General features: G+C 43.2%; 1 protein-coding gene across 1 annotated transcript in view; it reads right to left on the minus strand.

The window, feature by feature from the left end:
* Positions 1-23,160, minus strand: part of SUCLG2 (succinate-CoA ligase GDP-forming subunit beta) — a 298,258-nt gene that overhangs the window by 216,551 nt on the left and 58,547 nt on the right. The window contains exon 2 of the mRNA XM_062201236.1: positions 15,421-15,562. Coding sequence (XP_062057220.1) covers positions 15,421-15,562 — 142 coding nt within the window. The remainder of the gene's footprint in view (positions 1-15,420; positions 15,563-23,160) is intronic.

Consider the following 23,160-nt stretch of genomic DNA (forward strand, 5'->3'; position numbering starts at 1 on the left):
TCTCATCCTTACATATCTGCTTAAAATCCCCTTCTCCTTGACTATCCTCCATCCTCCGTGATTTTACTATGAAGCGTGTTTACTTTTGTATTGTTGTTTCTTACAATCAGTAAATTTTTTGTTCATTTTTTATTTTTAATTTGTATCCTCACTGAGCTCAAATATTCAAACTTATTTCTGAGTCAGTTATTGGATATGAATTAAAGGGAATCCAGTAGCTCAGAAAAAAAAGTGGCTTATCCTGGTCAAAAGTGTAAAGGATTGTTTTTACTAAAAGAGCAGAAAGTGAAAATCAGTAAGATAGTGAAGTTATAGATGGCTTTTATCTATCACTGATAATTTTAAATAAAATGTTCAAAAGGGATTTATTAAAAAACATGTTAGCTGGAACTAATTTTATCAAAAGCAGAGAAAATTATAGCACAGATTTAGTTATATTGATCTTTTCAAAAGGAACACCACCTCAATATCAGATTTCAACAATGACCTTCTCCACTCCCCTGAAAACAGCTTAAGTTAGAGGAAGCTAAGCAAATAAGAGGTTGTCTGGTTTAGTACACAATTGCAAGCACGTAGCTACAGAAGTTAAAACAGAAGCAATGAAAATTTGTCGCTCTCTGTCATTATAGTTCCATTCTTTGTGCCTAAGTGGGAAATTTTAGCTCTCCACCTTCTTCAGAGACTTCAATGTTCACAAAAGACCCCTTTAAACTCCAGCCACTGTGAAGATAAAAGGCACCGAATCATGATAGCGGACGTGCTTCTATATTGAGAACACCTTTGTAATGTGAAACCCAACAGACCCCATTTCTTGTTCAGCTAATAGGTGCTGCTGGCATTGTTCCTAACACGGAACTGAGAAGCACCAGCACACCTGCGAGCTTGCACTCATGAAAATCAACCCAAGGTGGACAGACAGGACATCAGTCCGGTCTCAAGCACGAAGGAGGAGCGTTGGCGGTGGTCCACTCAGTCTAGGGTGCTCTGAACTAAGCTGAGGGGAGCGACACACACATGTGAGCAACATGGTGAGCCCCATTCTAGATGCCTGCTGGGAGCCCTCAACTGTTCTTTTGTCACTGTGAGGAGTACAATTTAGTCTCTACCTCTTAGAGTCTCTTTTTAATAAATATTTATTTATGTACTTTCCAAGTGACCACAACGGCCAGGTCTAGGTCAGGCTGAAGCCAGGAGTCAGGGACCCCATCCTGGTCTCCGACCAGATGGCAGGGGCAGGGGTACTCGAACCATCTTCCACTGCCTTCCCAGGTGCATTGGCAGAGGAGCAGCCAGGACTCAAATCCACACTCCAATATGGAATGCCAATGTCACAAGCCCCAGCCTAACCAGCTCTGCCACAATGCCCCCCACCCTTTCAAAGAGCCTATATTATTTTTTTAAAGATTAATTCTATTTATTTGAAATCAGAGTTACAGAGAGAGAGAGGGAGAGGGAGACAGAGAGGGAGAGGGGGAGGGGGAGAGAGAGAGAGAGAGAGAGAGAGACCTTCCATCCGTTGGTTCACTTCCCAATTGGCTGCAATGGCTAAAGTGGCGCCAATCCGAAGCCAGGAGCCAGGAGCTTCTTCTGGGTCTCCCATGCGGGTGCAGAGGCCCAAGGACTTGGGCCATCTTCTACTGCTTTCCCAGGCCACAACAAAGAGCTGGATGGGAAGTGGAGCAGCCGGGACTCAAACCAGCACCCCTATAGAATGCCAGTGGTACAGGCAGTGGCTTTATCCACTATGCCACAGCGCCAGCTCCCAAAGAGCCTATATTGCTTTAAACTTCATTTATTTTTATTTTATGTGAAAGGCAGACAGAATAGAGAGAGATCATCCATCCACTAGTTCAGTCCCCAAACACCTATAACAGCCAGGTCTGGGCCAGGCTGAAGTCAGGAGCCTGGAACTTCATCCAGGTATCCCATATGGGTGGGAAGGGATCCAAGCACTTGATGCAACACTTACATGCTCCCAGGGTGCACAGGAGCAGTAAGCCGAGTTGGAAGTGGAGGAGCCAGGACTCGAAACAGGTACCCAATATGGAATGTGGGCATCCCAAGTGATGTCTTAACCACTGTGCAAATGCTTGCTCTTAGGCCTCTTAGACAATCCCTATAAAAACCAGACATGAGGATGAGAACAATCTCATTAGGATTCAATGAGACAAGGCGGGCAATATATTTAACAGTGTTTACTGAATATACACTGAATTCTCAGAATACATTAGCCACTGTGTTTTCCACCACCTAATACATACACCCTGTAAATATTTGATGAGTGCATGAGTAAGTGAAAGTCTATGCTTTTGTTGAAATACATTTTTCTGCTTGAAAGGGGGGAAAATGTGCTAAGGTAAAACAAGACAAGTCTGTCTTGTCAGTGATCACAGAGATGAACATTCTCATCTGGAGAAAACCATTCTGTCTCGCGTGTGGACTCAGTGGCTTCCTGGTGCACACATCATTGTCACGTGTGTGGATGGTGACCATCCAGCCTCCTTCATCTGATGAGTTACTCGGGGGTACCCACAAGCTTCCCCGACCTACCAAGGCAAAGAGAAGCCTGCAGTCTGCTCAAAGGAGAAGCCCTTCCAGGGCTGTCCACTGATCTCAGAAGTTTGTCTACACCTGCACCAGGCCAAACACCTGCCTCCGAGCCTCAACACTAGCAAGCTTTACACACAGACTGTAAAATGCCCTCTCTCAGTACTGCCAAGTTCTTGCCAGTCACGTGGAGAGATCTTTTTCATGACCCAAAGAAAGAAACAGGGAGAAAAATACGGCCAAGGTTTCTATTCCACGGTCAGGACATGGTCAGTTCATTACATGTACTAGATTTAATGAGTCTACAAGAAAATGTACTTTTCTTCCAGAAAGCCTTCCCTGGCTACCGCGCATCCACAAGGGAACAGCATCTCTCTGTGGGCTCAGGACACCTGGGTGTGCCCTATCACTGTGACATTCCTATGGGTTGAGTTAACAGTCTCTCTCCAGCCATTCTCAGTCACCCTGGGGCCAATCAACCTCAGTGCCTGATGCATTTCAAGCACCAAGTAACTTAATAGGTATCAATTAAATGTTTTTTTTAAAGATTTATTTATTTATTTGAAAATAAGAGTTACACACAGAGAAGCAGAGAGAGAGAGGTCTTCCATCCACTGGTTAATTCCCTAATTGGCCACAGGAGCCAAGAGCTTCTTCCAGCTCTCTCATGCAAGTGCAGGGGCTCAAGGACTTGGGCCATCTTCTACTGCTTTCCCAGGCCATAGAAGAGAGCTGGATCAGAAGTGGAGCAGCTGGGACTCAAACTGGCACCCGTTTGGGATGCCAGCACTGCAGGTGGCGGCTTTACCCGTTATGCCATAGCACTGGCCCCTCAATTAAATGTTAAATAAATTCATAACCCATAGAAAAAGGCAACTTAATAAACAGGTGTTTTTAAGCTCTCCCTTGCTTTCCTGGTAGTCTCTTTTATAGCAACCTCTGCACTCTGGCAAGGAAAGAGGGCTACAACCTAACACGAAAGGATATTAATTTATTTCGAAAAGGGAAAGCAATGATAAAAACGGCACCGACATGCGGATATTTGGGGCACCTTTCAACTGAAACGAGCACACATCTAAGGATCCTAAAACTGAAAGCAGAGCTCATCAATGTCAACAGAACAAAAGGCCACCGCAGACCAGGGGCTTCTGTTAACGTGACCTGCTGAGGCCGAGAGCCAACTGGCAGAAGGTGAAGCTGTCCTTGTCTATGTAGATTTATCCCTGCAAGGCTGCACCTGACCATCCCCACATATGGACCAAGGCTGTTATATGGCATTAAACAGGAGCACCAGTGTGAGCAAATTCTGGACCAGATCCAACCACTAGGCTAGCAGCAGGCAATGCCTCAAAGGCAACATCTTCCTTCCCAACTCCCCATGGGGCTGCAGCTTCCTTATTTTATCTTCTCCCTTAAAACAGGGATGGCATTGTGCTGGAATGAGTAAAGCCGCCCTCTGCGACACCAGCATCCTACACACGTAGTGGTTCAAGTCCTGGCTGCTACACTACCTGCTAATGGCCTGGGAAAAGCAGCACAAAATGGCCCAAGTGCTTGGGTCCCTGCACCCATGTGGGAGACCCAGAATAAGCTCCTGGCTCCTCCCTGTCTCAGCCCTTGCCACTGCAGCAATTTGGGGGCTGAACCAGAGGATGGAAGATCTCTCTTCTCTCTTAGTTCTGACCTTCAAAAATAAGTAAATCCTTATAAAACAAAACAAAGCAAAAACAAACTTCAGGCCAGGACCCAACATCATTGGAGAACACCTACTAGGCAATGCATTAAACAAGTTCTGCTTGATGACTTAGTGTCTAGCTAGAAAGTTCCTTGGTGCATTCATTCTCTTAGGGATGCTTTCATTCAAAAACCACTTATGGAACCCAACAGATCAGGAATGGAAAGAGGAATGAGAAAACGATCTTGATCCAGACAGAAATCGAGCCTTGTTCCAAACAGCTATTTCAACACTCTACTCCTGACAGTCATTCCTGCCAAGACCTTTGTCCTGCATGGATGAATGGGTGACAGTCATTCCTCCCACAGAGCAGGCTTTCTGCTACAGACACTTGCTACCAAGGACTCACTCCTAAGGCTATTCTTAGGTCAGCTATGCTGAGGGACAGTGATGAAAACTATAAGCGCCAGGTGAATGTCGAAACCTCCTGGTATGACTGACAAAGCTCATGTAAGCAATGTGTTCCATGAGAAGCAATACGCGAGAGGTCAACCCACAAGGGTGTCATCAGGAACATACTTTCTCCTTCTGGAACACAGACACCACAGGTTACATTACTGCACCTGCTCCACCTTGTACACAGTGACAGGTAGAACACAACAGTCTGCAGCATCAGGAACCACAGCAACATATTAACATCATCTACCAATGCTCCCCTTGAGCTGGACACTGCATTAGCACAGGGGCCACTTCTCCCACAAAACCTGTGGACAGATCACCACTGGTACGTCATATCTTATAGATGAGGAAATGGAGCCCCAGAGAAGCTATGAAAAGCAGAACTTAGCTACAAATCAATGCCGTGTCCTCTATAGTCTCCCACCTTAAAACATCACTTCTATGAGGTGACAGTTAAACTGGGCCATGACAAATGTGTGCTAACAATAGGCACAGTGACCCCATAAACCAATTATCGAGACTTGACAACATGTAACCTCCTAAACTTCATACGTACAGAATTTTTTCATTTGTATAGCTCCTCTGGAAATCAAGTAGTACTGCATTACTAAGCCTACTTTACAGACAAGGAAAGGGAAGATTTCAGAGGGTAAGCAACTTGCCTAATGTCACCCAGCTAGCATGGAGCAGGCCCAGGATTTGAACTCAAGGCCAATTCCACAGTCATCTTCACTGTGTCAGAAGGCATGGCACTGAGAATAAGACATGGAGAAAGGAGGGGAGGAAACTGCTGTGGGAAAGATGCAGAAAGGAGAAGTGAAGGAAAGGCAGGTGGTGGCTGTGGCATGCATGGTCAAGTAGCCACCTTAGACTTAAACTGAATCCACTGGACAAGAAAAAATAGTGATGGATTCGGAGCAAAACTGTCATGAGGGGATCTAGAGTCCCCCATTTTTAAAGATCTATCTACTCCTCTATCTGAAAGTCAGAGTGACACCAAAGGGGAGAGACAGAGAGAGGGATCTTCGTTCCACTGGCTCACTCTCCAAATGGCCACATCAGCCAGGGTCTGGGCCAGGCCAAAGTCAGGAGAAGGAACTCCACCCAGGTCTCCCTCATGGGCCAGGAGCTCAAGCACTTAGGCCAGCATTCACTGCCTTTCAGATGAATTAGAACGCAGCTGGATCACAAGCAGAACAGCCGAGACTTGAATGGCACTCAGAGAGGGCGTGCTGGTATCACAAGTGGCAGCTTACCGCACTGTGCCACAATGCTGGCCCCAGGATCTAGACTTTCTCATGGTTATGATGGGTTAAAGGATGGGTAATTTATAAAAAGAGGATAAATTGATATGTAGCTGCTTTTTAATACTACATCTAGCACGTGAAAACACCAGGCATATTTAGGGTTTCTACATATTAAGTGCGTTCAGCCCCATTATTTTCCCATTACCCACATCCTGTTTGTTTCTTTTTCCCCTTACTGAAGTCACTACTGTAGTCCCTCAAATAAAATCCTGAAGACACAGCACAAAATGAAAGAATACATTCTAACAGTTGGCTCACATTTAACACGAGAGAAATTAACAGATTCTCAAATCCCATAGCCTGTTCTAAACATTAGGCAAGTTACTTACCCTCTGAAATCCTCCCTTTCCTTTCCAAGTAAAGGAAAAATGTAAGTAACTGAGGTAGCCTGATTTCTCATCTGATTTTCATCCTAAAGTAGAGCAAGCAATAGAATCCCTTTAAGCTTCCTAAAGTCGTTTCCTGGCTTTTCTGTAGGTTACCTGGAAAACGCAAGTACAGCCTTCATACTATTTATGGATACCTGGTAAATGCCACCTATGTCTCAACAATCACTTTAGGGAATAGCATGGCATCTTAAAAGCATCACTCCCTAGGTAATATTTATTCTACAGCAATATAAAGAAAAGCACCATTTTTATTTTCTTTCAAAATTAGGCAACTTTTTACTTTGTACACTGCCATCTCCCAAAAAAGTATTAATTCAGAGTAGACAAGGAATGATATATTCATTATCAAATCAGCAATACACAATTAATGATATATTCATTATCAGATCAGCAAACTGGATAATAAACCTATAATTTAATATTCAGCTGTTACAACAAAAGCACTGAAAATTTTTACTTTTTATCTGCCATTATGTTCCTTTTATTTACTATGTTCCTTTTTTTAAAAAAAAATTATTTATTTATTTGAAAGACAGGGGCAGAACCAGACAGGGAGAGAGAGGGAGTCTTCCATCCACTAGTTCACTCCCCAAATGGCCCTAACAGCCAGAGCTTGGCCAATTCGAAATCAGGAGCCAGGAGCTTCTTCCAGGTCTTCCCACGCAGGTACAGGGGCCCAAGGATTTGGGCCATCTTCTACAGCTTTCCCAGGCCATAGTAGAGAGCTGGGTCAGAAGTGGAGCAGCCGGGTTTCAAACTGGAGCTCATATAGGATGCCGGCTCTGTAGGTGGCAGCTTTACGCACTACACCACAGAGCTGGCCTCACCACATTCCTTTTTTATGATGGCTGAAGACCTTGGCTAAGTTCAGCTCAAATAAAGAAGAAAGGAAAAAGGCAGGAAATTCAGTGAGTGTCTCCTTAACCTGATGCAGGTGTTATGTGTGTATGTGTGGTTGCTGTTGGTGTCTGAATCACTCCGTAAGGTATACAAGGTTATTCCCAATATTAAAGTCAAGTGAACTGTGCTTGAAGCTGATTAGTACAGCTGAGATGAGAGCCCTGGTCTGACTGCATAGCCAAACCCGTTCCCTCAAAAGCCTTGAAGCTAACAGACAAATTTCCTCCGGATTCCAAATACCACCTTTAGCAGGTACTGCCAAATGACCAAACTCATTTCTTCTTCTACTTCCTAAGCATGCACTGAAACTCTCCCAGCCTCCCTTGTAGCTGAGATCATGTGATGAGTTTCAGCCAACAGACTGAAAGCAGAAGGAATGTGATCCATGCAAATCCCCACATGCAATCCTCTGTGGATTTTCCCCTTTGGGTAGTACTCATGTCATAATGCAGAATGCTGAAACAAAAGTTTTAAACAAAATTATATGCCTGATACTTTCCCAAACTTATCAACAAGCTCATTCTCTTTCAATTAATATTTTTTAAAGATTTATTATTTAGTCAGTTCAGAGTGACCAAAACAGAGAGGCGACACAGAAAAGGCAAAATCTTCCATTTGTTGATTCATTCTCTCAAATGACCACAATGGCCGGGCTGGCCCAGAACTCCATCTGTGTCTCCCACATGGGTGGCAGGGGCAACTGTCCACTGCTTTCCCAGGTGTGTTAGCAGGGAGTTGGGTCGAAAGTGGAGGAACTAGAATCCCAACCGGCACTGCGATAATGGATGCCAGTATAGCAAATAGCATGTTAACTCACTGCACCACAATGTCGGCTCCTCCATTTGATTACTGAAGTAGGTATACAGAAATGACTTTTCCTGCATGAATGAATGAATATATAGCAAAAATGGCAGGAACTATGTTTATGCTAAAACAAAAATAAACAAAAATAACCTTCTGGGTAATGGGATTGAGGGAGACTTTTTTTTTTTAACTTTTATTTAGTAAATATAAATTTCCAAAGTACAGTTTATGGATTATAGTGGCTTTTTCCCCCATAACCACCCTCCCACTTGCAACCTTCCTATCTCCCACTCCCTCTCCCATCCCATTCACATCAAGATTCATTTTCAATTATCTTTATATACAGAAGATCAATTTAGTATATACTAGGTAAAGATTTTGCTGCCGCTGCAGCTCAGTAGGCTAATCCTCCACCTTGCAGTGCCGGCACACCGGGTTCTAGTCCCGGTCGGGGCACTGGATTCTGTCCCGGTTGCCCCTCTTCCAGGCCAGCTCTCTGCTATGGCCAGGGAGTGCAGTGGAGGATGGCCCAGATGCTTGGGCCCTGCACCCCATGGGAGACCAGGAGAAGCACCTGGCTCCTGGCTTCAGATCAGCGCGGTGCGCCAGCCGCAGCATGTTGGCTGCAGCGGCCATTGGAGGGTGAACCAAAGGCAAAAGGAAGACCTTTCTCTCTGTCTCTCTCTCTCTCACTGTCTACTCTGCCTGTCAGGGGAAAAAAAAAAAAAAACAAGATTTCAACAGTTTGCACCCACACAGAAACACAAAGTATAAAGTACTGTTCGAGTACTAGTTATACCGTTAATTCACATAGTACAACACATGAAGGACAGAGATACTACATGGCGAGAAGGTGCACAGTGACCTCTGTTGTTGATTTAACAATTGACACTTTATTTATGATGTCAGTAATCACCCGAGGCTCTTGTCATGAGCTGCCAAGGCTATGATAGCTTCTTGAGTTTGCCAACTTTTATCTTATTTAGACAAGGCCATAGTCAAAGTGGAAGTTCTCTCCTCCCTTCAGAGAAATGTACCTCCTTTTTTAATGGCCCGTTCTTTCTGCTGGGATCTCAGAGATCTTTCATTTAGGTTTTTGGGGGTTTTTGGTTTTTTTGTTTTGTTTTGTTTTGTTTTTGCCACAGTGTCTTGGCTTTCCATGCCTGAAATACTCTCATGGGCTTTTTAGCCAGATCCAAATGACTTAAGGGCTGATTCTGAGGCCAGAGTGCTGTTCAGGATATCTGCCATTGTATGAGCCTGCTGTGTATGAGGGAGACTTTTCATTTTTCGTATTTTTCTGTATTTTCCAGAATCAAAATAATGAGCAATTCCTTTAATCAGGAGAAATTTGTCTCTTTATGTTCAAGGTTTTTTTTTTTTTTTAAAGTTTTATTGTATTTATTTGAAAGACAGCATTACAGAGAGAGGTAGAGACAGAAAGAGAGGTCTTCCATCCACTGGTTCACTCCCCAAGTACCCGCAATGGACAGAGCTGAGCTGATCCGATGCCAAGAGCCAGGAGCTTTTTCTGGGCCTCCCATGTGGGTGACTCAAATACTTTGGCCATCCTCCGCTGCTTTCCCAGGCATGTTAGCAGGGAGCTGGATCAGAAGTGGAGCAGCCAGGAATTGAACCAGCGCCCATATGAGATTCTGGTGTAGCAGGCCAGTGCTTTAACCATCTGCACCACAGTGCTGGCCCCTGTTTAAGGTTTCTTTAAAGAGGCCAGCAGATCTGGACATTAGAACCACAAGGAGCAGGTGCCCACTCCATTTACTCTGGGCAAAGTTCTTCTGCATTTACAACTCTGTAAGGAATCCTCTGGACATTTAGAACTATCAAACCACAAACCACATTCAAAAGCCCCAAGGAAAAATAATTCTCAGCAAAGTCCAGGAAAGCATGGCCATGTGCCAACATCAGTTTCTTGTCCAACTGCAACAAAATAGCTTTATAAAACAAGTTCCTGGGTAACTCAATTAATGATACAATGTAATTATGTCAGTGACCACAGATACTTGTGCCTGGGTACACAGAGATCTGAGACTATTGGTACTGAAGGGAAGCTTTTCCCTTTGCTTTAAAGGAAGGAAGATTCTGAGAGATGACAATGGATGCTCGGCAGGATGCTGGGCACAGAGGAAAGACCCAGAGGTACAATACCACCGTTATTATTATTATTATTAGTTAAAATGTGAGAAGAAGAATTAATCTTCGATTTCTATTCCTGTCACATTTGAAGTTGAGGCAGTAGCTTTCAAAGTGCTGTTCTTCTTAGTTTCTAAGGAAACTACAAGGAAGATATATCCACCCTCCCAAAAAGCCTGCCTGCCCACAACCCGCCTTGATCTTGGCCTTCACTCTCAGCTCTCCTGCTGCTTCTATTCTGTGAACACCACAAGACAATTAGGAAAAAGATACAGTAGCACAGATAGATTTTTTAAGGAGACACCCAGAGAAGTCATTTGTAGAAAAGAACATTTTATAAGAATGGGGGTGAGCGCTTTGCAAAAATAGACACAGTAGGAACTGTTAGTAAAGGCTACAACTTGTTGACAGTGGTCCGTCATTCACTTCAATTTAGGTGCTTCTTGGAGCATTCTCAAGCAAACAATAGGAAGTGAAGGTTTTCTGATTAATAGTAATATTTGTGGAATACTTAAGTGTATCTTAGAACCTGGGAAAAGCACTGTATTTGGATGCATCAGGATAGCAGCAAACAGGTAATATAAGCATGAGCTAAGTTACAGAAAAAATATTAGAAGGCTCATACAATTACCAAGAAAGCAGGAGATTCATACTGAGAAAATAGGACAGAACCCACGGGGCAGCAGCGGCGAGGGACACAGTCACATCACAGCACAGGAGCCACCCACCCATCTGGGGTGGACTCCACTGCTATTCTTAGAAAGCAGGCACTGCTTCCACCTTGAGGGTCTGCAAGTGCTACTACCCACTAGCGTGTCTGCATCACTCACTCCAGATTCAAAACAACGCATCACTAATGGCAAGATTTACTTCAGAGAAAGCCAAAAACATCACCATCATTTCAACACACAGGATGCAAGATCCTAGCCACATAACATGACAGGACAAAGACACAAGAATCCAGGAAGTGTGTGATGCGTTTAATTGCCTGTTCCATTAATAGCACCTGTCAATCAGCAGTCACCAGGCTAACAGTTCCCTTTTCACAGAAAATACAATTCCTTAATGGTGTAAGAAATTCACCAGGCTTTAGGATGTGATTATAGGAAATGAAAATAATAACATCATACTGACTACGTGAAGACATGCTGTAGCCGAAAGCAATCCAAACCCAGGAAAGTTCAATGAAAGCACTTTATCTCCATTTTAAGATGCATGTCATTAACTCAGAGAAGATTAACTTCTTCATTCATATTTCAATTTTCTTTTCTGGCAAAAAAATTAAACTGTGAGCTTCTGAAACACAATTTCCTTGCTTAATCAAATGTTAGGAGCCTCACGTCAACATGAATGGAACCATTAATAAATTGTGCAGATTCCAAAACCCGAGAGGTAGCGGTCCAAGACTGTTTATGTTCAAGTATATTTTACATATATGTGTATATTCAAACATTATTTTTTAAGCTGGGCCTTCTGAGTTATGAGATACACACGCCTTCATTTATCTTTAAAGAGAATTTAAAAGGTAGCATGGAGACTAGTCAATCACACAGTAGCTGTTCTGTAATTATCTGTTGACAGCATTCATTAATTTTAGGCCATAACAGGAGAAAAGGATATAATTAATAAGCTTCCCAAAGCAATTCCACGGAAGGGAAATAATGCCTTCCTTAAAGCATGATTAGGAAAGGTAGCACTTACAAACTACTGAAGAAATGAGTATTATCCACATACTAAAAATTGGACTCACCAAACCAAATTTACCCGATCAAAGATAAGTCAATATTTTGTGCAAGAAAATCAGGATCTAACTCAATATCTTATCACTGTGAATTGTGCTTCGGAAACTAAAGCTTTGTCTTGCCCATTTTGTTTAAATTCACAAGCTTCCCATAATGATATGGCGTACGGTTCTATTGCCCAAAGAGATAGAATAAAATGAATCATTAAGAAAATATCTGCAGATCACACAGTTTCTATAAATTGCACCTTAGACTTTGCCACATCTACTTTTAATCCAATCTTCTAATTTTATTAATATGCATTTTCCATTTTGAAAATGCTGACCTACACATAACGATCTCCCGAGAATACCATCATCCAGTTAGCAAAGAAGAAAATGCTTGGAGAGGAGATTAAAACAAACGTGGTTGGGCTCAAATCCCATCCTTGTTGATTATTAGCTGTACAACCTTGGTAATTTTTTTAACCTTATCTTGCCTGTTTCTCTGCTTGTCAAGTAACAATACTGGGCTGACAATAACAAGATCTGGCAAATGGCTGAATATGATACACAATAAAGGTATTAAAGATATCCTGGATCCATCCCAGCTGAGTCAGCAGGTGGAGAGAGGAGGAAGAGAAGATTTGGAGCAACAGAGCAACAAGCCCCACTTGGGCCAGAGATCAGACAGACAACAAGCAACCAGGAATACGGGGCAGACACAAAGAAATTGACTTGTGGGATAATCTATTCAAAGATTACACTGGAAACCGTGGGCATTTATTTCCAAAATATTTCATAACATATAAATATTCATAAAATGCATACAGAATGTGTAGCACATAAATAAAACAACGATAAGCAAACACATTTCAATCATGTTCCACATTAAACTAAAAACTCTTCTAACACAAAAATGACAGGATACTGATTATGCTACATCTGATCTGCCTGAGAACTTAAATCATGGCAGCAGTGAACCACCTGGAATTGATGCCACTGGTGACACAGACAGCACTTCCATCTTAGCACTGCTCCACAGGCATATTATGTACTCTCTGCATTGTAACACCCCAGCTCTTAGGTGCAGGTCCCATTTCAGAGGCAATCAGGAAGGTGTGTATGTCACCCAGTGTCCATCTTAATCTCAAATCTCCATGATAAACAGCCGTGGCGCTCTCAGTTTTGCTCAATCTTGTAGCTGACAAGAACCCAAGCACTGCGCAGTTCTGCCAGATTCTTTCTGCTCTGCTCCCTCGAGAAGCCTCAGTGACGTGCACATTAGCTTTCATCTTTACTATCATAACTCATTTCACCTATCTTTTTTTTTTTATTTGAAAACAGAACTAGAGAGAGAAGAAAAGGCAGAGCGAAGTCTTCCATCTGCTGGTTCACTCCCCAAATTGCTGCAGGAGCTGGAGTTGGGCCAATCCGAAGCCAGGAGCTTCTTCCAGGTCTCCAGGTGGGTGCAGGGGCTCAAGCACTTGGGCCACCCTCTGCAGGGAGCTGGATCCAAAGTGGGGCAGCCAGGACTCGAACCGGCGCCCTTCTGGGATGCAGAGGCTGCAGGAGGCAGCTTAACCTCCTATGCCACAGCACCAACCCTCATTTCACCTTTAGACAACCAGAACTGGAACCAGCTCCTCCTCTAGTTCTATGAAATGCCCTTCAGATCAAAACTACCCTGCAGTAGAAACCAGAAGACATCTTCCTTCTACCAAAACCATTCACTGAGGAAGGGAAGGATAAATCAGTTACTCAGCAAATGAGGTGCCTGGATTAGCTCTCTCAGTTCTCACCCAGCTGTAAGCAGGACCACACAGAGGCCAGCTGCTGGCCACAAAGCCCCAGAGAGCATCTCAGGGACACGCAGGTGAAAGCAGGTACCCATGCTCACACACACGGCTGCATCTGCCTCAAGTTCTTAGTTTGAAACCACTCAAGAACTAAAATCAGTTTCCTAAAAATGTATGTTCATTGCTCAGTTTTTACGCTGTTTTATTTAAGCTGGCTTCACTGTCTGACTTTCTCCCACCCCTAGTCCCAGCACGGGTAATGCCACACTGCTAATTTTTTTTTACCAGGCTCCTGGTTTCAGCTTCACCCAACCCCTGCCATTGTGGCTATTTGAGGTGTGAACCAGTGGATGGAAGATCTGCCTCTCCCTTGCTGTCTATCACTCTGCCTCTCAAATAAATCAATAAATCATACACAAAAAATACAATAGTGTGAAATAACATGTGCTGCAGATACAAAACAAAAACCAGATGTGAAGATTCAGACATAAAAAGAACATAAAATGTCCCAGGATAATTTTTTAATGTCAATGACATGCTGAAATGAGGTCTGAATATGAGTAAATAAAGTCTATTGTTAAAGTTAATTTCACTCATTTCTTTTCATTTTTCTTTGAAAAGATTTACTTATTCATTTGAAAGGCAATATTGGGGAGGGGGAATCTTCCATCCGCTGGATCACTTGTGAAATGCCTGCTATGGCCAGGCCTGGGCTAGGCTGAAACAACAGGAGCTTCATCGGGTTTCCCACACAGGTGTAGGGGCCTAAGTACTTGGCCCATCTTCCACTGCTTTCCCAGACACATCAGCAGGGAACTGGATCGAAAGTAAAACAGCTGGGACTACAATTGGCACCCATATGGAATGTCTGTGTCATAGGCAGTGGCTGAACCCTCTGTCCCACAACACTCACCCCACTTTTCATTTTTCTCAACAGAAAATAGGAACACTCGAAAATACTTAGGTGGCTTCCACTGTATTTCTAATGGACACTGCACAACCAAACTAACTGCAAGACAATCTGTATAGCACTGGAAGCCATGGCTACTAAGAAGCAGACAGCAGGAGCCGGTTCCTAACTTTTCAGTCTATGATTAGGGAAATGAGTTAAGACTTTCCACCACTACAGTGTACAGTTTCCCTGACAGACTCAGAGCAGCACTGGAAGATGAACACTGTTAGCTACGATCCACAGCTAAGGAAACAGGCACGGCAAGGAGGAGATACATAGGCAAGGTTACAGAGCCAGTACATGGGACAAAACCAAACCTGGCTTCAAAGTATATGTCCTTCCCCTTCCCCCAGAGGGAGCTCACAGCAAGTTCTGCAGTTTCTAAAGAGATGCTAACTCACCCTGCCACAGGCTCCTTGAATGACACCCTTCAGCCATACTGATCTTGCTCCCAGCTGCTAAACCATGGCTGAGAGAAGGTGAAACCATGACTGTAAACTCAGAAAGATTACCGGAAGATGACATCCCACATGCTGCTCTGTCCTGTAAAACAAACAAGGCTTCCTGACCAGACCCCGGCTCTCACAACGCAAAGTTCTCACCAGCATCTTCCCGTGTGGGCGTAGTCCCTTGGCCCAGAAGGAGCAGCAGGGGACACCACTGCCCGTGGATTCACTGCTATCTTGGGCATGTTCTGCCTGTTACACATTCACTTACTTAGCCTCTTTGCAGCCTCCAGAGCTTCACTGGCAGTGTTCGCCACAAAGAATCGCTGCACTCTCACCCCATTGTCAGACATCAGCTTCTTGCTCTGATACTCCTGCAGGTTGAGCCATCTTCTGGAGGTGAGCTGAACTCCCTAGAGATTGAGGGAAAGAGGGAGCACAGGCATCAGTAACAAGAACCACAGTCAACACTCACAGCCTGTATTCTAAACATACGTCACTTCTGTAGGCATAGCAGCTCCCAATCAGAAACACGGGGTTCACGGCCGGCGCTGTGGCTTAACAGGCTAATCCTCCGCCTTGCGGCGCCGGCACACCGGGTTCTAGTCCCGGTTGGGGCGCCGGATTCTATCCCGGTTGCCCCTCTTCCAGGCCAGCTCTCTGCTATGGCCAGGGAGTGCAGTGGAGGATGGCCCAAGTCTTTGGGCCCTGCACCCGCATGGGAGACCAGGAGAAGCACCTGGCTCCTGGCTTCGGATCAGCGCGATGCGCTGGCCGCAGCGGCCACTGGAGGGTGAACCAACGGCAAAAAGGAAGACCTTTCTCTCTGTCTCTCTCTCTCTCACTCACTATCCACTCTGCCTGTCAAAAAAATAAATAAAAAAAAAATTTAAAAAAAAAAAAAAGAAACACGGGGTTCAGACAGGCGAAAGAAAAACTATGTGAATTCCTCATTCTTAAGCATTTTAATATTTATTTTATCTGAAAGGCAGAGAGACAAACAGATCTCCCATCTAGTGGTTCACCTCTGAAAAATCTCAACAGCCAAGGCTGGGCTGGGGGAAGCCAGAAATCTGGAACTCAATCCAGGTCTCCCACATGGGTGGCAGGGACTCACTACACGTTGATATTGAGTCAACACCTACTACCTTCTAGGGTACACATCACCAGGGAACGAGAATTGAGAGTAGAACCAAGACTTGAATGATGGCCAGCACTCTGACACAAGATACAAGCATCCCAAGAAGTGTCTTAACTGCTGTACTAAATGCCCACCCCATCATTTTAATACTATTTTTAATCAAAAATATTAAGGACAAATGCACACATACACAATGAATACAGATGTTTAAAATACAGTGACAGAGGAATATTATCTATAGTCTAAAAACTAAAATTACTGAAATAACAGGAATCTACCAGGCCAACTTCCTCATTCTGACACTGTACTACAATGATACAAAGGTGCTTAAAGGTGCTTAAAGGATCTGGGGGAAAAGCAGAATAAAAAATCTTTATTTTGGCACACCAAAAAGTCCAAATTCTTGCATATGAGGAGTCATAAAAAAGTTCATGGAAAACACATATTGTGAAAATGTATGCATGGATTTCAACTTTTTTTGTAGCAAAATAAGTAATTTTTAATTTCATTTTTCTGTGAACTTTTCAAATTTATTTTGCCTCAAAGGAACATTTTATTTAAGGAATACAAACTTCCTGCATTTCATAAATACAACTTTAAGTTATAATGATTTTTCCCATCATACCATATAGTGATTTTCCCATCCCACCCACTCTCCCACTTCTCTTCCTCCCTCTCCCATCCCGAGTCCCATTTTCCACTAAGATCCATTTTCAATTAACTTCACACACAGAGGACTAACTTTATGCTAAGTAAAGAGTTCAACAATTTACACACACACACAAAAACAACAACAACAACAACAACAACAAACTGTTCCTCAACAATCAAGACAAGGGCTGTTCAAAGTCATTACATCTTGAAGTTAATTTCACTTCTTTTTTTTTTTTTTTTTTAAAGAAAATTAACTTTAAAGAAGCACCCGAGAATGTTCAAATCCCCTTGTGAAAAACATCAATGTTAGGGGAAAGTGAGGCAAAGGGTACATGGATTTGTTACACCCTTCTGCAACTTTCTATGAGTCTGCAAGTATTTTAAAATGATGTGATTATTTTAAGAATAATGTTAAAGTTCCTATTACACAGCCTATGTCTTCAAGCTCAACCTCTACTCCAAATAATAAAGCACACCGCATTATTCATTGCTAAACATTGTAAAATATGCCAGGAAAACATTTTCAAATCTCTGAGGTCACTGCTATAGTTTAGATAAACTATGGCTATGATCTGAGTCTGTCTCCCAAGGATTCCTGCAGCGCTAGGAGCTGGTATAGAACCTTACGAGGTAGGGCCTAGAAAGACATCCTAGGTCAGTTGAGAACAGACTCTCTGAAGGGACTGGGGGACTCCAGCATTTCTACATCCCAGTTTTGCAACGTGATCTTCCCTAGGCACATTTTCCAGCCCTTGTCATCTGCCATGAGGTGAGGCAATCAAAGGGAGCACTTGCAAGAGTCCGCAACACGCTGATTGAACCTGAAGCATCTTACACTGCGAGCTAAATGAAGTTCGCCTGCCTCAGGTATTTTGTTAGAATGAAGAAAACTGGATGAATACATCTTAGTTTCTAATGGAGTCCAAGAATAGTCACTTTGTATTTGATGAGATTCTCTATTTTGTACATCACAGTTGAGTATAATAACCCAAAAGACTCACCATTAATTAGAATATTTCCTAATCTTCAACTTGTATATTGCAGTAATTGTGCTTAAGTTTCAAGGAAAAGCAATGTTCTAATATGCACTATCAATTGGCTTTTAATCTGAATGGGAAGGCATTGTCGAAGGGCAGAGTGACAGGAAAAGTTCATTCCTTCTTTTCATTGCATCCAGTGAGATTAAAAGCATTTCCCAACAAACTCAGAAGCTCCATTTGTGGAAAAAAAAAAAAAAAAAAACAGAAAAACTGAATACACTTAGTTTGTTTCCATTCATGAATCATGGCACAAAGAAACCACCACTTGCAGGAGGGAAGATGACGATGCCATTAATACAAACTGAAAAAATCAATCTCACAGCTGCATCACAGGACTGGTGACAAGTGAAAGATCACCTGGTACATGCTCTGGCGACTTCTAGGAATCGCCTCAGTGGCTATCCAAGGCAGCACCAGACAGACCCCAAAATCGAGGTCCCTGGGGTTTGCCAAACAGAAACATTAGCTCCCAGGACTTCTGATTTGTCCTTAAAATGTCATTTTTATTCAGAATCTCCAAGCTACAGCGCACTCATAAGCCCTCTGTGACAATGGGAATTCCAACTAGACTCTGGAACTCTACAACCAGACCAAGTTCTTGTTGGGGTGCCTTAAACTTCTTGGTATGTTTCGAGAAACAGCACGGTACTTGGCATATGGAAGATGCTAAAAACAGACCATTCAGATGGTCAAACGAATATACCCTACCTTTTTGTCCCTGATAAAGACAACTTCTCAATCCCAGAAATGGACCACCTCTAAAAATAGGAAAGTTATTCCTTAAGAACTGAAAAAGGACATAATTTATGCATATCTGTAAAAATTTAAATTTTGACATGATCAAACCTAAAGACAGCTCTTTTATCCTTATTAATAATGACAATAACATTTGTAATAGTGCATTTCTTCTTTTGAAATAAATAATGCTGGGATAAAAATAAACTGCCAGACAAGCAGGGCTCATCTCATTTCTTGCATTTGGTTTGCTAGCTGTGTATTATTTGTTAACCCTACTTCTGACTTTTTAAGTCCTAAGAAACATTAGCAATTCAAAAAACACAAAATTTCATAAATGAGTATACACACAGGCTTAACAGTCCTCACAGCACATCATGTAACACAATAAGAAAAATACAAGTTTAAGGCATTTAGTAAAAGCTCCTTAATGAAAGAAAACATTAAACATTACAGATGTGCCATTATCTGGGACCACTTTTAAAAGGCAAGTGGGAAGGATCGATGGATTCAGTCTATGTTGACGAACCAATTTAAAGCCATTAACTAAAGAAAAAGAAAATACAGTTTGAAAAGCACAGTTCAGAGGAACTAAAAACAGCCACAGTGCGGTTGTGGTCAATTTCTTTTTATCAGAACATTCACTGTATTAATTTTGGGTATGTTAATGCAATCTGCTGCCAACTAATTGCAATTGATCCAGAGAGCAGCTTCATAGGCATATAATACATATTGACTCTTTCTACATTGACTCAAGTGAAAGCCAGCTTAAAGTCTGTTGCTCTTAAATTGGAAAACAAGACGGTGAGCATAGTTCCAAAGCCACTGTTGACATTCAACCCATCACTCCACAAAGTAATCCTCTTAGGGAAAGATCATCTATTTTTGGCCAATACAGAACTTGAAAAAGGAGAGTCCCTAAGTATAAAACTTTATTGCGTCAGCTCCACTTATGAAGAATTTGTGCTGGGGTGAGCATTTGACCAAGCAGCTAAGACACTAGTTAAACATGGCTGCATCCCGGGGTATTCCATATGGGCACTGGTTCATGTCCCAGCTATTCCTCTTCCAATCCATTTCTCTGTTAAGGCCTGGGAAAGCAGTAGATGATGGTCCAAGTACTTGGGGCCCTGCATGTACATGGGAGACCTAGAAGAAGCTTCTGGCTCCTGGCTTGGGATTGGCACAGCTCCAGCCATTGCAGCCATCTGCGGAGTGAACCAGCAGAATGAGGACTTTTCTCTCTGTTTCTCCTTCTCTGTCTATAACTCCATCTTTCAAATAAATAAATAAAATCTTTAAAAAAAAAAAAAAAGGCTGCATCCTAAAAAATTCAGGTTATGCGTTTAAGTCCCCACTCTGGCCCCCAATTCCAACTTTTTGCCAATGCAGATAATGGGAGCCAGCAGTGATGGCTTAAGTAGTTGGCCTCTTGCCACCCACAAGGGAGACCTGCATTGAATACTCAGCTCCCAGCTTTGGGCTGGCTCAGTTCCAGCCATTTCAAGCATCTGGGGAGTTAACCAGCAGATGGGAGTTCTTGTGCATTTTCTCTTCTGTTCTGTTCTCTTCTCTCTCTCTGCCTCTCAAATAAATAAATAGAATTTGTGCCAGAGAGGAACAACTGAAATTAGCTTTTGCATTTTCAAGGGTTAAACAAAAAAGGTGAAGAGAAATTTGCTAAGCAATTCATGGTGTAAAGTATACTGGAACAAAATAATCTTTAGAGGGCCAACATAGTGGGGCAGTGGGTTAAGCTACTGCCTGTGAGGCAGGCATCCCATATGGGCGCTGGTTGCAGTCCTGGCTGCTCCACTTCTGATCCAGCTCCCTGTTAATGTACCTAGCAAAGTAATGAAAAATGGCCCAAGTGCTTAGGCCCCTGTATCCACATGGGAGACCCAGAAGAAGCTACTGGCTACTGGCTTAGGCCTGGCCTAGCCCCCACCATTGCAGCCAATTGGGAAATAAACCAAGCGGATGGAAAAGCTCTCTTTCTATTTCAAATAAAAATAAAGAAATCTTTAAAAAAATCAAACTACTGAATATTAACATTAACAATAATATTTCTGTTTACCATGACTCACCATGCACCAGGCGGTATACTAAGCAATCCTATTATATAATGGTTAAACCTATCACAAAAAGTCAAGCATTATCATCTCTCTCTGTAGCTGTCATTAGTGCAAATCAACAGATATGTCCAATCTTCCTCCTTCCAGGCATTTCTGTGCCCTAGCTGAAGTTAACATAAGGCCATGTAACGAGTTCCAGCCACTTCAGTTGCAAGGACATCCACTGTGTGACCCATCCTGGCCAACATTACACCGCGCTCCTTCCCACTCTGCCCAAGATCTCTCTCACATGACAAGGGGAAAAACAATATTCAAGATGGCAGCAGATCTATCAGTGAGAGGCCACAGTGAGGACAGACACATCCCAGGTGATGATCTGAGAAGCTGAAACAGAACCCAGCTTATGTACACGACACAGCTTATCCTGACTCATCAAACAGTCGTAGGAAGCCAGGCTGAAGCTTACGTCACAGGAGGCAATAAAAGACCTCGGTTCTCTGAGCAGGGGCACTATGGCTGTCACATTCTGTGGGTTCCCTGTGTTTGTCTTCTGGCCCCACATTCCCAGGGTCCCCTTGGAGACACACGCTGAGGTAGAGTTAAGATGATATCCCTGTTGTCAAGAAAGCTAACAGTCTACCAAGAACAAGACTGTGATGCAATGCTGGCAGAGCACGTGAAAGGACAATGTGACTGCTGCTGGCTTTGTCAGGGAAGGAGGTGGAGATGTGAACAGATGTGATCCCAAGATACCACCAGGGTAGAAGGAGATTTTAACTCCCGTTGAAATCCTAGTTTACGGGCAGGCACAGCAGTTTGGCACAGCGATTAAGATGCCACTTGGGATGCCTGTATCCCCATCGGAGTTCCTGGGCGGGAGTCCCAGCTCCACTCCTGATTCCAGATTCCTGTTATTGATATGAGCACCTTGGGAGGCAGCACATGACAGCTCAAGCAATTGAGTCCCTGGTATACACACGGAAACTCTGACTGCACTGCCAGCTCCCAGCTTCTGCCTGGCTTAGCCATGACTACTGTGGGCATTTGAGGAGTGAATCAGCAGACAGAGATCCCTTTCTTTCTATATGACTCTTTTTCTCTTTTCTCTCCCTCCCTCTCTCCCTTTAAAATAAATAAAAACAAATTTTAAAACATCTTTAAAATAGGAGTTTAAAGATCATCTGACCCTTGGGACCAGCATTATGGCACAGACGGTAAAGCCACCACCTGCGATGCTGGTATCCCATATGGATACTGTTTTGAGTCAAAGCTGCTCTACTTCTAATCCAGCTCCCTGCTGAATGCAACTCAAAAAGCCATAGAAGATGGCCCTAGTCTCCCATGCTACCTATGTGGGAGGCTCAGATAAAGCTCCTGGCTCCTGGCTTCATCCTTGTTCAGCCCTAGCCATTGAGGCCATTTGGGGAGTGAACCAGCAGGTGGAGGACCTCTCTGTCTTTCCCTTTAACTCTTTTAAATAAATAAATAAATCTTTAAAAAAAAATCACCTGATCCAATAGCTTTCAACTGTTTCTGCAAGGTAGAGGAGTCACCCTTATCTAAGGGGTATCCATTTCCAGATTCCCAGGAGATGTCTGGAACCATGGAATGTACCAAGTACTATTTATAGTATTTTTTCGTATGCATACCTATCTATGATGAAATTTAACATATGATATTAGGCACAGTAACAGATTAATAATAGCTAATAATACACAGAAAAATTATAACAACAGGCTATGATAAAACTTATTTTAATTGTATGTATTATTTCTGGAAGTTTCCATTTCACATTTTCAGATCGTGGTTGACCACAGGTATCAAAAACCTCACAAGAGGGGCCGGCATTAGGTTAATCTTCCACCTGTGGTGCTGGCACCCCATATGGGTGCCGGTTCTAGTCCCGGTTGCTCCTCTTTCAGTCCAGCTCTCTGCTGTGGCCTGGGAAAGCAGTGGAGGATGGCCCATGTGCTTGGGCCCCTGCATCCACATGGGAGACCAGGAAGAAACACCTGGCTCCTGGCTTTGAACTGGCGCAGCTCTGTCCGCTGTGGCCATTTGGGGAGTGAACCAATGGAAGGAAGACCTTTCTCTCTCTCTCTCTCTCTCTCTCTCTCTCTCTCTCTCTGTCTATAATTCTACTTGTCAAATAAATAAATAAAAATCTAAAAAAAATAAAAACTCTCAAGGAAAACTGGATACAGAGGAATGACTGTATCTGCTGTTTCCTCTTAGGGTCATCCCTCATTCTCCTTTACCACCCAGCTTCGTCTAACTCGAGACTCTGGTCAGAGAATGGATGGTGGGGTCAGACGGCAGGCTCTGGCTTCCTCTTTCTTAGTTGGTGGACACCTCTGACAGCAGCT

The sequence above is a fragment of the Lepus europaeus genome, chromosome 9 (assembly GCF_033115175.1).
Source record: "Lepus europaeus isolate LE1 chromosome 9, mLepTim1.pri, whole genome shotgun sequence".
Classification (NCBI taxonomy): domain Eukaryota; kingdom Metazoa; phylum Chordata; class Mammalia; order Lagomorpha; family Leporidae; genus Lepus; species Lepus europaeus.